At 48.8% G+C, this 15446-nt stretch overlaps 2 protein-coding genes across 15 annotated transcripts in view; one reads left to right on the top strand and one right to left on the bottom strand.

Annotated features, from left to right (window-relative positions):
* Nucleotides 1–7766, top strand: part of NLRC3 (NLR family CARD domain containing 3) — a 38266-nt gene extending 30500 nt beyond the window's left edge. For 6 of the 7 annotated variants that reach the window (XM_024759686.1, XM_024759682.1, XM_024759684.1 and 3 more), the window contains 9 exons: nucleotides 228–311; nucleotides 839–922; nucleotides 1551–1634; nucleotides 2125–2208; nucleotides 4504–4587; nucleotides 5009–5092; nucleotides 5736–5819; nucleotides 6209–6292; nucleotides 6610–7766. In XM_024759686.1, coding sequence (XP_024615454.1) covers nucleotides 228–311; nucleotides 839–922; nucleotides 1551–1634; nucleotides 2125–2208; nucleotides 4504–4587; nucleotides 5009–5092; nucleotides 5736–5819; nucleotides 6209–6292; nucleotides 6610–6700 — 763 coding nt within the window. In that variant the 3' untranslated portion in view covers nucleotides 6701–7766. Of the gene's footprint in view, nucleotides 1–227; nucleotides 312–838; nucleotides 923–1550; nucleotides 1635–2042; nucleotides 2442–4503; nucleotides 4588–5008; nucleotides 5093–5735; nucleotides 5820–6208; nucleotides 6293–6609 lie in introns of those variants that run through there. The other variant, XM_024759687.1, reaches the window with a different exon arrangement.
* A 4536-nt stretch (nucleotides 7767–12302) lies between these two features.
* The window catches only part of IFT38 (intraflagellar transport 38), a 40505-nt gene continuing 37361 nt past the window's right edge, over nucleotides 12303–15446 (bottom strand). For all 8 annotated transcript variants that reach the window (XM_024759574.1, XM_024759578.1, XM_024759580.1 and 5 more), the window contains one exon: nucleotides 12303–13362. In XM_024759574.1, the coding sequence (XP_024615342.1) occupies nucleotides 13216–13362 (147 nt within the window). In that variant the 3' untranslated portion in view covers nucleotides 12303–13215. The remainder of the gene's footprint in view (nucleotides 13363–15446) is intronic.

Below are 15446 nucleotides of genomic sequence, written 5' to 3'. Positions count from 1 at the left end.
GAGCCACTGTAATCAAGGCAGCGTGTAAACTTCGGCACTGGTTGTGCTAGACCCACCTGCCCTGACCTAGCAGGAGCCGGAATGCGGGAAATGGGATGAGAAGGGCCATGGGGGCAGCACAGGGCTCCCCCAACTCCCTGCTGAACTCAGTGCCTGCAGCCCCAGGCTGGACTCCCTCCGCATCCTGAGACAGCCACATCAAAGTGCGTCCTGTCCTCTGTCTGCAGCCTGCAAAGCAATTCCATCAGTGACCTGGGAGTGGCAGCGCTGATGGAAGCCCTCTGTACCAACCAGATGCTCCTCAGCCTCAAGTAAGTCCCCGCCTCCCTCTCCATCTGAGGGCGTCCCTTTGGCCAGGGTGTCTGAAGGGACTTTGGGGCATGGAAGGAAAGGCTGGTGCTGGGAAGCCCACACCCCCACCCCCAGGGGCCTGTGATGGGGAGGATCTATGGTTGGGCAGCTTGGTTCTAGAGCCTGGCAGCCTGTGCTCCCCCTGCTCACTGGGGAGGCAGGGGCAGCTCTGGCCCTCAGCTGGCTGTATCTGCAGCTCCCTTCCTACGGGCAAGCCTGTAGGCCCCCAAGCATGCTGGCCTTCCCCTCCCTTCACACCTCTGAGGTCCTGTCATCTTATCCTCTTCCTCCTGGACTGTCTCCTACTGCTGACAGTCCTGGGGGGGTGTGGGTACATCTGAATGGTGAGCCGTCAGAGGGGGACTTCCTAGAGCAGGCTTTTCCCACCTTGGCCCAGGTTCCACCTGGGGCTCTCAGCTTTTCACAGCCTGAGCACCTGGCAGGCCTCCCCTGTCAGTCAGCAGTTCACGGTCCTCTCTTTCCTCAGCCTGCGAGAAAACTCCATCAGCCCGGAGGGAGCCCAGGATCTGGCTCGGGCTCTCCGCACCAACAGCACCCTGAAGAGCCTGGAGTACGTGAGGGGGGCAGGCTGTGCTTCCTAAGGCTCTTTATGCCACCTAGGGCCTCACTCACCCAGAGCTGGGAGTCGATGGCAGACCCTTGGCGCCCCCGCCATTGTGCGAGAAGGACCTGGTTGGTGGGGGGACTGGGAGACCTGCTGCCCGGTGGCAACCCTGACACAAGTCCCCCGCTCTATGTCGTAAATTACAGGAGGATGAAGTGAGTGGCAACACTCTCCCTGCCCTGACCCCCCGACCCCCACTCCCTGGCAACAATATATGAGCAAGTAGGAGGGGCTCCCAGAACAGGGATCAGGAATGAGTGAGTCCCCAGGCGGCTCTGCCACCTCCTGGCAGGTGACCTGTCGTGGAAGCTCACTGAGCAGAGCCTGCCCCCTGCCCCCCACCCCCCATGGGCTTGCCAGGATGCAGTTCAATGGTCCAGGACACATGCTGGGCACAGCACCTGGTACACTGAAGTACCCCAAGAGCGTGAGCCAGGCAATCCCAGGAGACACGATGAAGTCCTGGGGTGGAGGGGTCGGGGACAACACGGCAGAGGTCTGGATCCCCCAGTGAGCAAGAACGGGGGCTGCACTGCCAGCTCCCACTCACTTGCCCCTGTTCCCCTCCTCCCAGCCTGACAGCCAACCTGCTCCACGACCAGGGCGCCCAGGCCATTGCAGTGGCAGTGAGAGAAAACTGTGCCCTCACATCCCTTCAGTGAGTCTTCCACGCACCCTCCCTGCCCTGTCCATTTGTCCGCTCACAGAGCTGCAGGACCACTCAAACCAGGGGAGGCAGAAGGCCAAGTCCGGCTTAGGGCCCTGGCCCCACTCCCACCAGCAACATGGCCTCAGGGCCTTTAGGCTGTGCCCTGCCCCCTGCTCTGCTCCCTGGGGCCGTTCCACAGAGAGGCCAATGGTGGGAGGTGTGTGCCCACGCTGTGCTTCTGTCACATGCTTCATGCAGGGCCACCTGGATTCTATTTGAGCCTGTCCCTGTGCCCTCCACTAACCAGAGTGCACGTAGGCCCCTTGGGACTAGCCTGAGGGGGGCTGCAGGCATTCTGCCCACCTTGGTCAGGACCTCGTCCTTCAGGGACCCCATTCCCTGTGGTCACTCTCCCAGGAGAAGCCCCTTCTTTCTGGAGCCCCTAGGACCTTCTGGGCTCTGCCCTGGGCCACGCAATCATGTCTGTGTGTCTGCCCAGCCTGCAGTGGAACTTTATCCAGGCCGGCGCTGCCAAGGCCCTGGGACAAGCACTACAGCTCAACACGAGCCTGACCAGCCTTGAGTAAGTGGGGCCTCCGCAGGGGGGGAGAGGGGGCAGGAAAATCTACAACCTCGGTGCCCACCAGGTGCAGGGCTCACACCCTCAGCACACAGCCTCCTCTGCTCTAAGGCTAGCGGGCAGGTTTCCATCTCATCTGCTATTTAAAAAAAAGCAGCTTTGTTGAGGGCTTCCCTGGTGGTGCAGTGGTTGAGAGTCTGCCTGCCGATGCAGGGGACATGGGTTTGTGCCCCCGGTCTGGGAGGATCCCACATGCCGCGGAGCGGCTGGGCCCGTGAGCCATGGCCGCTGAGCCTACGTGTCTGGAGCCTGTGCTCCACAGCGGGAGGGGCCGCAACAGTAAGAGGCCCGCATACTGCAAAAAAACCCAAAAAACAAAACAACAGCTTTGTTGAGATATAATACACCCATTTAAGGTGTACACGTCGCTGGTTTCTAGTATATTCACAGTCATGCAATATCACTGCAATCAATTTTAGAACCTTTCAATCACCCCAAAAGAAACTTCATACTCATTAGCAGTCACTCCCCATTCCCCTGCCTCCAACCAAGTCCCCCAGTTCCCTAATCTGCTGTCTCTATGGATTTACCTGTTTTGGACATTTCATGTAAATGACGTCTTTCGTGACTCACGTCTTTCATTTAGTATGTTTTCAAGGTTCATCTGCATTGCAGCATGTATCAGTACTTCATTCCTTTTTATGAGTAAATAATATTCCACTGCATGGATAGACATGTTTATCCACTCACCCACTGATGGACACTTGGGTTGTTTCCACTTTTTGGCTATTATGAATAATGCTGCCGTGAGCATTCATACAGAAGTTTCCGTGTGGACACATGCTTTTAATTCTCTTGTGTGTACACCTGGGAGCAGAACTGCTGGGTCAGATGGTCACTCCGTGTTTAACCTTTGAGCCTCATCTGCTTTTCATGCCGAATACTTCTCCCTCAACTTCCAAGATATTCCTTGTCTGGCTGGTCCTTCCGTTTGACTCTAAATACGGTACTCCTCAAGGTTCTGTCCTGGGTCATCTTCCCTTGAATGATGTCTCTTTCTAGAAGCTCCTCCTAACTCAGGGCTCCAATTCCCTTCAAAGTCCTGGTGGCCCCCACATCTACAGCTCAGACCTCTCTCCTGAGCTCCAGACCCACGTGTCCACTGCCCACTCCACTTCCCACTGACTTATCTCCCCCACAAGTCTGCTTCTTGGCTCCTCACCTTGTGAGGGGATCCAGCAACCAACTGTGCAAGCTAGAAACATCGCCTTCTCATTTCCCACCTGCACCTCATCTCCAAATCCTGTCAATTCTTCCCCCAATGTTCCACCACCCACCCTCTACCCTCACGGCCGCTGTCCAGGCCGCCAGCAGCACTCACCTGCATCACTGCCACAGCCTCCACATCAGTCCATCCTCATACTGCTGGCCAAAGATCTTTCCCAAACGTAAATCTGTTCCCATCCTAGATAAGGTGTTTAAATGGCTGCCTGGTGCCTGCAGAGTGAAGTCCAACCCTTAGCGTGGCTTCCAAGGCCCCTAAAGATTTGCTTCCTTTGCACCCCCTCAGCCTCATTACACACTCCAACAACTCAACTCGATTTCTTTGGTTTCCTTAGATGTGCCAGGCCCTCCCCCCTCTCTCACCTGCAGGTTTGGTTTAGACCTATTTCTGCTGGGCAGCCTCTGTGACCACACTGGGGAAGGAGACTCTACAGGGCCCTCCCAGCACCCTGCAGTTGGTAACTCTCATCTGTCTCCCCACCTGAGCTCCAAGAAGCTGGAACTGGGCTTGCTGGCACCCAATATACTCAAATGTCTGTTAAAATTATCACTGCAAATTGCTCCCTCAAACATACCAACGTCCACTTGAACTAAACTCTTAATCATTTATTGCTCCAGGGCCTGCCACTTTCCTCCAATGTGGAAGGAAAGGGGGGAAAAAAGATGTAAAACACTGACCAGCAAGAATGGCCCGAGGATTGAGCGCTTTGATTTTCTGGATGGCTTTGCAAAGCACACCAAGCTCTTATTGACAGTATGTCCACGTGTCCCTTTTCTGGTTTGGCTCTGACGGTCCAGACTCATGCAGACCCCAGACCCCTGAGCACATGCATTAGGTGGCCACGGGGCTGCAGTGGCCACACAGGAAGTACAGTGATCCCCAGGGTGACCCTGGGAAGATGGTCTGCTATGGTGTGTGTGGTCTGATTTAAATCTAGAAGGTCCATGCTCAGCATGTCCTGCCACAGCGTTGGCCCCTGTTCCGTGCACCCAGAGTTCAGGCTCTATGTTCAGTTTACAGGAAAATGCCATCGGGGACGAAGGCGCTTCTGCAGTGGCCAGTGCGCTAAAGGCGAACACAGCCCTCACTGCTCTCTAGTAAGTCCTGATATGCACAGCAGCCCAGGAAGCTGGCCCTTAACCATCCTTTCACATTAACCGTCATTTTTGCTTCCTAGTCAAGGAAGGTGGGTTTGATTTTCCTAATATTAGCAACTGGGTCACCGGACATCTAGAAAGAACTAGGGGTGCAGGGAGTATTACCCCCCAAACTCTCCGGGAGACCACCTCTACTTCCTATATCCATAGCATCCAGATCTCTGTCTAGCATCAGTGCAGACAGGAGATGCAGCGTTCTTTGGACAGACCAGGGCCAACAACTTTCAGTGCTATTTCACCACTTTCAGCCCTAAGTCAAGAGGTAGTGGAAATGAAGGGCGAGTATGGATGCAGTTGGACCCGGGTGGGTGTGAGGGCCAGAAAGGCTGCCTGTCTGTGTTGACTGCATCTCCTTTTACAGTCTCCAGGTGGCCTCCATTGCTGCCCCTGGGGCCCAGGCACTCGGGGAGGCCCTGGCTGTGAACAGAACCTTGGAGATTCTTGAGTAAGTATTCCAGTCTCTGGCTACAGCCTCTTGCCCAAAGAAACCAAGATGTTGACTCGAAATGAACAGATATGGAAGGGGGAAATGTACACGGAAACTCCCAAATCATTTAAATATCTTCACATATATTGGGCAGGCCCCAGCTTCCCCAAACCCATGTCACCCCTTTTCCTGGGAGTCACTTGTTGGTCCTCTCCTTGGCCTTGCCCAGGCTGAACATGTCCCCAGGCCTGGGGTGGCCAGTGGCCACTGACCCGGTCTGTGAGAAGATCAAACCTGGGGCCCCAACCTCTGTGGGACTCTCAGGATGTCTGGGTCATCCCTGCTCCTGCTGTTCTGTGGCTCCGAGCACACGGGCACCTCTGGATGGAGGGTTGCTGCTCCGGTCTGGGCCCAGCTCTTTCTTTGGAATGAAAACGGAGGATAAGAGTTCCAACAAACCACCAGGTTGGGTTGACCTCACCCCTCCCTGCATCCTGCTCCCCAGAGCCAATTTCTGTTCTGTGCCCAGGAGTGAGGAAGGAGCAACCTTACTGTACCGCCACCCGCCCGTGGTTACTAAGTAACTCATGCTCACCTGAAGAGGTACCGTGTTCACCTCTCAGCTGTCACTGTGCCTTAGGGTTCCCATCTTTCCCAACAGCTTAAGAGGAAATGCCATTGGGGTGGCCGGAGCCAAAGCCCTGGCGAATGCTCTGAGGGTCAACTCAAGTCTCCGAAGACTCAAGTGAGTGGTTGTATAGACCTACCTGCGCCTTAAAACAGCAGACTTCTCTTCTGGAACCTCCCCCGTGGCATAAGACGCGCTTGATTTCCTCTGTAGCTGCTTCCTTCCGAGTACAAATAGCTGACACTATTCTGATTACTATAGTCCATATTGTGGATGGGTTTGTTCACTTCTGCATTTTTGGTCTTATGTCCGCCACGGCACCTGGACGAGACAACCTGGCGGCCTGCAGACACAGGTCTCAGGGTTAAATGCCACTTTGCTGTTGCTATGGCGCCTGTGGATAAATCAGTCTCAGACTTGTCCCAAGATGTGCAGTGCTGCTTCCTGGGGAGTGTTCTTCTGTCCTGAATGGCTCACTGTGGTGTCTCCATCTTTTCTCTGCCTAGTCTCCAAGAGAATTCCTTGGGAATGGACGGGGCGATATGTGTTGCCACCGCACTGTCTGGAAACCATGGGCTACGGCACATCAAGTGAGTGGGGCTCAGCAGCATCTGCCCATTCCTGCCATCCTTGCTCACCCTTAGAACTGCTCCCAGGGTAGACCCTGCCTTCCGCCTGAGTTTCGGAGCCAGCTGACTCCCAGGCCCCTTAGCAGCTCTGCCAGGGAACTCAGTATAAGAGGGAGCCATGCTGAGCCTTGTCCACAGGAGGAATCCTGGAAGCACAAAGGTTTCACACTGGGTTCTGCATTTTATGTAGTGACCATCTGTGCTTTACTAATGAGAATCTTCAGGCCTCCAGCCCTTCAGTCAATTTCTCAAGCCCTGTCCTAATCCTTCTCTTCTAGTCTCCAGGGAAATCACATTGGAGAATCTGGTGCCAGGATGATCTCAGAGGCTATCAAGACAAATGCCTCCTCGTGCACTGTTGAAATGTGAGCAAAAGAAGTTCTTGGTGGACCAGGCAGAAGAACAGCAGAGACACAGCTGGAAGCTTTCCAACAAAAAGACCACTTTCCAAGGTGCCTTCCTGTGTTCTGGGAATGATGCTGACCTGCAGGAGAGCTGGTCTTCTACAAGGAGGCAGGAGTGGTGCTGCCAAAGGAGGACACAAGCACCTCTCCTGGTCCAGGGTCAGTCCAGGCAGGGGAGCGATGAACACTGTGCTACAGCACAAGGAAAGGAGGGTCTTCCTCCAAGGGGATCAGGGACAGGCCTCAGAACTCAGCAAGTAAGAAGCCAGTTGGAGCCATTTATATCCTGAGGTCTTCATGTGCCCCTACTTTTTCTTATCATTACTGCCCTTTTCCACTGACCTGGCTAAAATCATCCCCCTCACTCTGAAATGAGTTGCCATCTTCAAGCCCATGAAGAGTATCAATTTGGCATCCGCGACAGAGGGGACCTCTCTTTCTTTTCTCAAGACGAAAAACAGGATTTAGGAGTATGATCCTTAGAGTCATATGGAAAAATTATGAAAAAATTTTAAAGAGAAATGAAGGCTTCAATTATAGGATTCTGGAGACAGACCAAAAAAGTTCTCCAAGGTTTTTGCCATCTTTTATCCATTACAAAATCTCTGATTTTGTCTGCTATATGTCATTTGGAATTTGGCATAGTGGTTATCAATGGCACATTAAATGTCAATGCCATAATATATATTAGGCTTCCCAAAGCACTACTGTGGCTACAGCTTCCCTGTAAGGGCAAGAAAGGCGAGCTTCCATGTGGCATAAATTCCCTCAGACATCTGTCCGTGTTGAAAGGAAAAATATTCCAAACGGACATCACAGCTCTCATCAACTAAATAACCAAGGAAAATGCTTATGAAAATTATAAAGTAATTATCACTTTTAAATTTGAATAGGAACTATGTTCCAAATGTTCCTTTAAAAATGAGTATTTGGGGGCTTCCCTGGTGGTGCAGTGGTTGAGAGTCCACCTGCCGATGCAGGGGACAGGGGTTCGTGCCCCAGTCCGGGAAGATCCCACATGCCGTGGAGTGGCTAGGCCCGTGAGCCATGGCTGCTGAGCCTGCGCGTCCAGAGCCTGTGCTCCGCAACGGGAGAGGCCACAACGGTGAGAGGCCCGTGTACTGCAAAAAACAACAACAACAAAAAGAGTATTTGGGCAAGAATCATCATTGGATGATAAAACCATGGATAAAAGCCTATTAGGGAAGAAAATCACAGTCTCAAAGTATCACCCCACAGAGGGGTATTTACAAAGGTTCCTTAAAAATGGAGACATTTTGGGACTTCCCTGGTGGCACAGTGGTTAAGAATCTGCCTGCCAATGCAAGGGACACAGGTTCCCCTGTGTCCCTTTCCCTGCCCAGGGAAGATCCCACATGCCGCGGAGCAACTAAGCCCGTGTGCCACAACTACCGAGCCTGAGCTCTAGAGCCTGCGAGCCACAACTACTGAGCCCACGTGCCACAACTACTGAAGCCCACATGCCTAGAGCCTGTGCTCCACAACAAGAGAAGCCACTGCAATGAGAAGCCCGTGCACCGCAACAAAGAGTAGCCCCTGCTCGCCATAACTAGAGAAAGCCTGTACGCAGCAATGAAGACCCAACACAGCCAAAAATAAATTAATTTATAAAAAAGGACACGTCACTGATGTATTTTATTCTTGCCGAAAATGTCTACTTGAATCTAATCATGAATGAACAGTCAGACAAAATCCAAATGGAGGGGCATTCTGGGGAAAAAAAAGGAAAAACTAGCCTGACCTCTTAGAAAACGTCAACATCATGAAAAATACAAAAGGCTGGGGACTATTTTAAACGAAAGGATATTATTGAAGAGTCATAACAACTTAAGATCTTTGATTGGATCCTAGACTAGAGGGAAAAAATCAGCTATAAAGAACATTATTTGGAAGTTGGGGACATTTGAACATAGGTCTAGTTATAGTCTTTACTGGATCACTGGTTTTGAAAGATATTTTTGCTGGGTATAGAATTCCAGGGTGACAGTTTTTTCTTTCAGCACTTTCAAGATGTTGCGATACTGTCTTCTGGTTTGCACTGTTTCTGGCTAAGCTGAGAATGTGACAGACAGTAGTTGCAGTAGCCAAATGCTAGAGAAAGCTGTGCCTTTGCAGGAACCTAGCACTGGAGAAAACTCAGAGGCCAAAGCAGTGGAGAAAAAAGTGTGCTCTCCAGGAACTTCGAAAGCAGCCGCACTGGGAATTGGAAGTAAAGGCCCCTCTTCTCTCCTTCAAAGTCTCTCTAGCACCCTACTGACGAGGCTTAACATCTTGCTGGCTAGCAAAGGAGAGAGATTTACAACGAATAGCTCCACTATCACAGAGCAGGCCAAAAGGTGAATTTGGAGCTGAGGCAATAAATTGATAATCAGCACAATGGGATTTTGGGGGTCTTTTTTGTATTCCATTTTGGACAAACATGCCCCTGTGTCTTCAGGATCAGTAATGTTTTCTTCTGCAGTGTCTAATCTGATCTTAATCTCAGCTTGCACAGTCCTCTCATTTTTTTAAATCTCTAGCAGTACTGTGTGAGACTTTCTTTCCATCTTCCATATCTCACAACCTGCTCATGCGTTCCTCTACCGTCTGAATATATGGAATACAGTTATAACTGTCTGAATGTCCCTTTCTACTAATTCTATCAACTGTCATTTTTGCATCATTTCTTGACTTTTCTTATTATACCTGGTAATTTTTGATTTGATCCCAGACATTGAAAATTTTATCTTGTTGGGTATTGACTATTTTCATATTCCTTAAAATATTCTTGAGCTTTATTCTGGGACACAATTACCTAGAAACAGTTGGATCCTTTCAAAACTTGCTTTGAAGATTTGCTAGTCAGGATCAGCCATCCTTTAGTCTAGGGCTACTTTGACTCAGCTTCTAAGGCAATGTCTCAGTATTCTGGGTACTCTACCTGATGCCCAAGTCAAGAGAACTGTTTTGGGCCGTATCTACAATAGACACTATAGAAATCCAGGTGTAAAAGACCATGAAATCAGCCTTAGCCTTCTTACCCCAAATAGCAGCACCAACCCAAATGGTTATCTGGTGTGTATGTTTTCAATATACAACACATATTTAAGCAGAATGGCTCCTAATGCAAACTTTGCTTCATCATTACACACACAGTCACTTCCTCCCTCTCTCTCTCCCACAGACTCAACCCCTCTCATTCCACAGGCTAGTTCCCTTCAGTTAAAAAGCCATGTTCATGTTCCTCTTAAAAAAAAAAAAAAAAAAAGGCCCTCTGCCCCTCCAAAATGTTCTTTGATCCCACTCTTCCCTGGCTCTGCCTTCCATTTTCACTTATGACCACCCACCTTCCAAATAGTCACCAATACTCACTTCAAATCCCAACCTCTCTTCAACCCTCACCTGCTATCTTGCTTTTCCTTGTTGAGGTCACCAGAGATTTCCTAACTGTCCATTTCAGTGACTTCTCTGACTCAAGCTCACTTACAGCAAGGACCTCACATTGTTCACCTCTCCCTTCTTGGGAAATTCTCCCCTGCCCTGGATTCCATAACATTACCATCTTCCAATCCTTCCACCTTCTCATTATCACTCTTTGAAAAACTAAACATATTTCTCCTGATTATTAAAGGAAAAATACATTCACTTTAGAAAATCTAGAAAATACTTTCCCAGTCTCTCCTGGCTCCTCGTGGACTCTCCCCTTAGACACAGGCTTCCACCCTTAGCTCTCTTCTCATCCCACGTGTTCTCCCCTGAGGAATCTTATACACAAATGATTCTCAAACCTGAATCTCCAGCCCTCACCCCTTTCCTGCCTGTACATTTATCTTTTTAAAAAATTCATTTTCATCAGGACAAAATGTGTAGTAATACACAGTTTAAAAAGTCAGAGTACTAGGCTTATAATGGGAAAGAACAATCTCCTGTCCTATTCCTCCCCTTCCTGAATACCTCTCCACCCCAAAGCTAAATGTCATACATACACTAGTTCTTGTTTTATCATTTTAGAGATTATCTATTAGCTTTCTATTATGGGAAATGGCACTTGTACGTATATCACCGTATGTCCCCACTTTGTTTCTCCATCCTTCCAATACAGTTACAGCATGATTCTTGGGTAAATCATTATTTAGTGTTTATTTTATGATTTTATTAGTATTGATGATCACTGCTGAGCCATTTTCTTCCTATATAATTTATTGTTCTTTCTAGAATTAAAAGTTGCATCATTTTAAACTTTCTATGTCACTACTGCTTAATTTTTCCAAACGATCTAACAGAAAAGTAAAATCTGAATACTGTTTCCTACAGACATATTGGTTATCCTATCAGTTCCATTTTCCCCTAATGACATTACTTCTTGAGCCCTTTGTCTTCCTGCTCCAGTCGCATCCTTATAGAAAGGACTTCTGTTCTGGGTAGGAGGCAGAAGCTTTTAGTTCACTTCTAATTCAGCCAGTCCTGTGTTCTAGCACACATGAGTCCCCTGGGCCAATCTAACAGTTGTGATATTTATGCAGTATGCATAAATGATGTTACAGTTTAAAATACTAGTGAAAGAGATCTTGTATTTCTTCTTCCTGCCCCAGATAAAAGGGAAACAGTTCTTCAGAATTCCCAATGGACATCCTCGATAGTTATCCCCACCAATAAAAACTGAGGACTTAAAAAGTTCCTTTACATTTTCTGCCAATACATGTATTTTAAAGCATTTTAAGAGGTCCTTTGATTACACAGCAAAAAAACAAAAAAAGCTGTCAGCAATGATCTAAAAGCTAGTTTTTCATTGACCTAATCACACAATCTTCTCTGGGGCCTGAGTCTGTTCTGCTGCTTGACCAAACCAAATGACACCAAATCGTAAGGCCCCTGCACACATCTGACTCCCGGATCTGTCAGAGCAACAGAAGTACATTAATAATTACGATCCATACTTGAAGCTCCTTTGTTGAAAGATGCTGCTCAAGTAAGGAAACATCAGACCACGCAGGACTCTGCACAAAGTCAGTTAATCAAGGGATGAAGGATGACAAGAAGCAGGTGAGACAATGACTAGCCGCTGCAGCTCTTGCCTCCACCTGTGGACGTGTTATCTGTGGTTTGGGTTGGGCTCCCATGTTAATGCCCATTAGAAGAAAGCATCACATAAGGGAAACAGAGATACAATTTTTGTTTTTTAAAATAAAAGTCAGGTCAGACTCAGGTAAACCAAAGCTATGTCATCCAAGGAGATGCAATGACTCTCTTGTGCCTTAAAAGTCACAGCATCTGAGGAGGTAATGTGGCTCCCGATACACCTCTTCCCCGTTAGCTTATCGTTTCAAAGATGGCACATCTCAAATTACTGGTGAATTAACTGAATGCTTTTTTATAAAAAGGGGGTAATCTCTTATGTAAAACTGAGGGAAAGACAGAGAAAAAAGCAAACATAGAAATCACTGTCACATAGTCTCCTGAAATTCACATGTAATATAATAACCCATGAACTCTTCTTAAATAAGTATTTATATGTTATGGTACAAATAAATAATTATACTTTCAAATAAAACAATAATATAAAAATATGGTATTAAATAAATTTATTAAGAGAGAACTTCCCAAGTCATCTGACTTTATAAGTGAAATCAATGAAAACTCCTCTGTGCTTTCCGTATTAACAAGACAAAACCAAACTCCACCTATCTGTCACTTCTCCTTTCACAGAAGGGAAATTCTAGTGCTATTCTATCAAATTCAATTCTGGTTTATTTTTTTAGGTCAGAAACATGAATCTGTACCAAAACTTTTTCCTTAATTTGCTCCTTCCTAAGGAGGAATGTCAGCCTTCTGAGAGAAAATGGAGTATGTATGATCTGGAGCATCAATCTGTTGCCTGATTTTCAAGGAAAGCTAGTTTTCGTCTGAGTCAGCTGACTTTCCTTCAGACAATTTTAGTAAAATACATTTAAAGCTTGGTATCGTGAGCATGCAGAAGAAAGAAAATAAAGGCTAGAATCAAAAGCTGATCTAAAATAAACATTCTGAACTGTATGCGATGAATAGTCAGACACTCCCCCACAACTCCTGAAATGAGTCCTGTGCCCAGTTCTAGCCCCAGGTCTGGACTCGAAGGTCCGGCTGACTTTTAGAGGAAAAGTATGACAAAAATAACGGCAAGACTTACACAGAGTTGGCTGTTATTTCTCAAGGTTTTGTCCTGTGGATGTGAATCACTAAGAACACATGCATTTCCCAAGTTTTAGGAGATAGATAAGGGAAAAAAAATCATCTTTGGGGTTTGCTCCGGTTCTTGTTTAAGCTTTGGAGTGTGTAGAGTAACACACAGGAAGGAGGCTAAAGCGGAAACAGGTTTTGCTTCATTAACAATGAGTCCTGCTGGCTTATCCAACAAAATGCCTATTTCCTTCTGACCCTTTAATTTCCCCTTTACCTACAAATCTGAGGGTTTTAGTCTGCCTGGGTCCCTTGGCAAGAAGGTCAGAAGTCATTGTCACTCTCATCCAGGGGCTCAGGTTTCCGGACTCTTTGACTGGGCTTAGCTGGTGAGAGACCAATGCTCTCGTCCTCCAAATCGTCATCATCTTCATCATCCTCCATGTCAATCTCACTGTCCTCTGAGTCTTCCTACAGGAAAAGACAGCAAATACAGCTGAGAGTCCCGTCCTGCTACTGACATCATGTCAGCAGAGACCCTACCTTGCTTTTTTACTACTTGCTCAATAACCAGCAACACCCACATGAAGGAAGAGCTTGCCAGAGTAGCAGTCAGGCTGTGGGAGCATAAGAACGGGGCCAGTGTCTATATATTGCCGGTTGAAATACATATATAAATGTGTCTTCCAACCAGTAACCCTCAAACACCAACGGGCAACCCAAGGCTGGAGCTGCAAGGTGGCTTTCCCGCCGCCGTCTCAGGAGCACCACTGGATGTGCACGGAAGCTCACTGGAGGCCCAGAGACCCACCTGTGGACAGCAAGAAGGGCAGGGGCTTGGTGGGGGTTGCTTATTTCAGCTTTTGGATGGAAAGCCACTCAGGAAATGGGTGTAAGGAGCAAAATAAAAGACATTCTCTCTTTCATCATCTAGATCAGGGTGACCAACTCAACCAGCTTTTTCATACTGCAAGTCCTGTATCCCCAGTAAACCAGGATGGTCAGTCACTCTATATAGACCCTTCCCACCTGCACACATACATGCTGCAATCTCCTTCTTCTTAAAAACACAAAATAAAAAACCCTAAAATGTAACCCCACCTTCCTCTGCAGCTACTCTGCCCTGTTCTCCTGTGGCCTCACAGCAAACCCCCAGAACGAGCTTGCACTCACGCTATCCCTGCTGGCTCCCCTCTCGCTGCCCTCTAAGCACCCACTAGCCAGGCTCTTACCCCTCCCTCAAGTCCCCCAAGACTGAAACGTTCAATGGACTCAGATCCTACAGGTAATTCTCCGTCCTCCTGTTTGACCCATGGCTGCATCTGACACAGGACTGCTCCTCCTCCCCCGGAACCCCCTTCCGGTGCTCCAGGCCCCCTCCTCTCAGGTGCTTGCCCCACCTCACTTCCTTGTCTTCTCCGTAGAGCTTGCCTGACCTGCTTTCTCGCCCTGACCTCTGCAATACAGGGTCGGCCTTGGGCCTCCTCTCTTCCCTTTCTACTCTCTCTCCCCAAGCAATCACATCTATCCTCGTGGTGGTCTTTGGGTGGCTCCCCCAAATTCAATCTCCAGCTCAGACCTGACCCTTGAAGTCCTCAACACCAGCATGTGGACATCTTGCAAGCAGCTCACACTGAGAATGTCCAAAACCGGACTCTTGATCTGCTCTCAAGTCCCTTCCTCAGGTCTGCCCCCCTCAGGAAATGAAAACTATGCTTTCAGCCAATTAAGCCACAACCAGGGCATTTCTCTCTTTCTCTAACACCTCATGTCCAATTAACAAAACCTAATGGTTCTCACCTTAGAAACATCCAGAACCTGACCACTTCTCACCAGTCTGCTGCTACCGTCACCCTCACTCTGAACTAGACCCCTGCAAATGTCCCCCACCTGGTTCCTCTGAAACTCAGGTCAGCTCTCCTGGGTCTCCAGCACCTCCCCCCTGCACTCAGAGAGCGCAAGCCCTCGCCACATCCTGCAAAGCTGTGCGTGGCCCCTGCTGCCTCTCCTGCTGCTCCTGCTGCCTCTCCTGCTGCTCCTGCTGCCTCTCCTGCTGCTCCTGCCCCAGTTCACTCACTCCCAGTCACGCTGCCGCCTCCGGCCCTCGAATTCAGGAACCATGTTTCCTAGGCCTCACTGCCCTACCGCAGCATCACCTTCCTCCTGCCACTCAGCCCCCTGCCCAATGTCACCTAATCAGAGACCTTCCCTGACCAATCAGAAGACATCGACCTCCTCCCTCATCCCTGTCACTCTGTCCCCTGAACCTGCTTTATTTTTATCACCATGACCCCTGATGTATCTGCTTGATGACCGTTGGAATGTAAGCCTCAAGAAGGCAGGGGCTTTGTTCTGTTCACTGCTGTATTCCCCTAACCCCTAACAGTGCCTGGTACGTAACAGGCACTCAACAAGGACCTGGCAAGTGAATGAGTGAACAGGTGAAGGACAAGCCCCTATGCCCAGGGGGATGTGTGGAAACAGCCTCCTTGAGATAAATAAGGGGCAACAGGCACAGAGGAGATTTTAAGCTACAAATAAGGCATTTACTCAGA

This window comes from Neophocaena asiaeorientalis, unplaced genomic scaffold (assembly GCF_003031525.2).
Source record: "Neophocaena asiaeorientalis asiaeorientalis breed wild unplaced genomic scaffold, Neophocaena_asiaeorientalis_V1.1 scaffold254, whole genome shotgun sequence".
NCBI lineage: Eukaryota > Metazoa > Chordata > Mammalia > Artiodactyla > Phocoenidae > Neophocaena > Neophocaena asiaeorientalis.
Note: the sequence above shows the minus strand (reverse complement) of the source record. Positions and strands in the feature narration are given on the sequence as shown.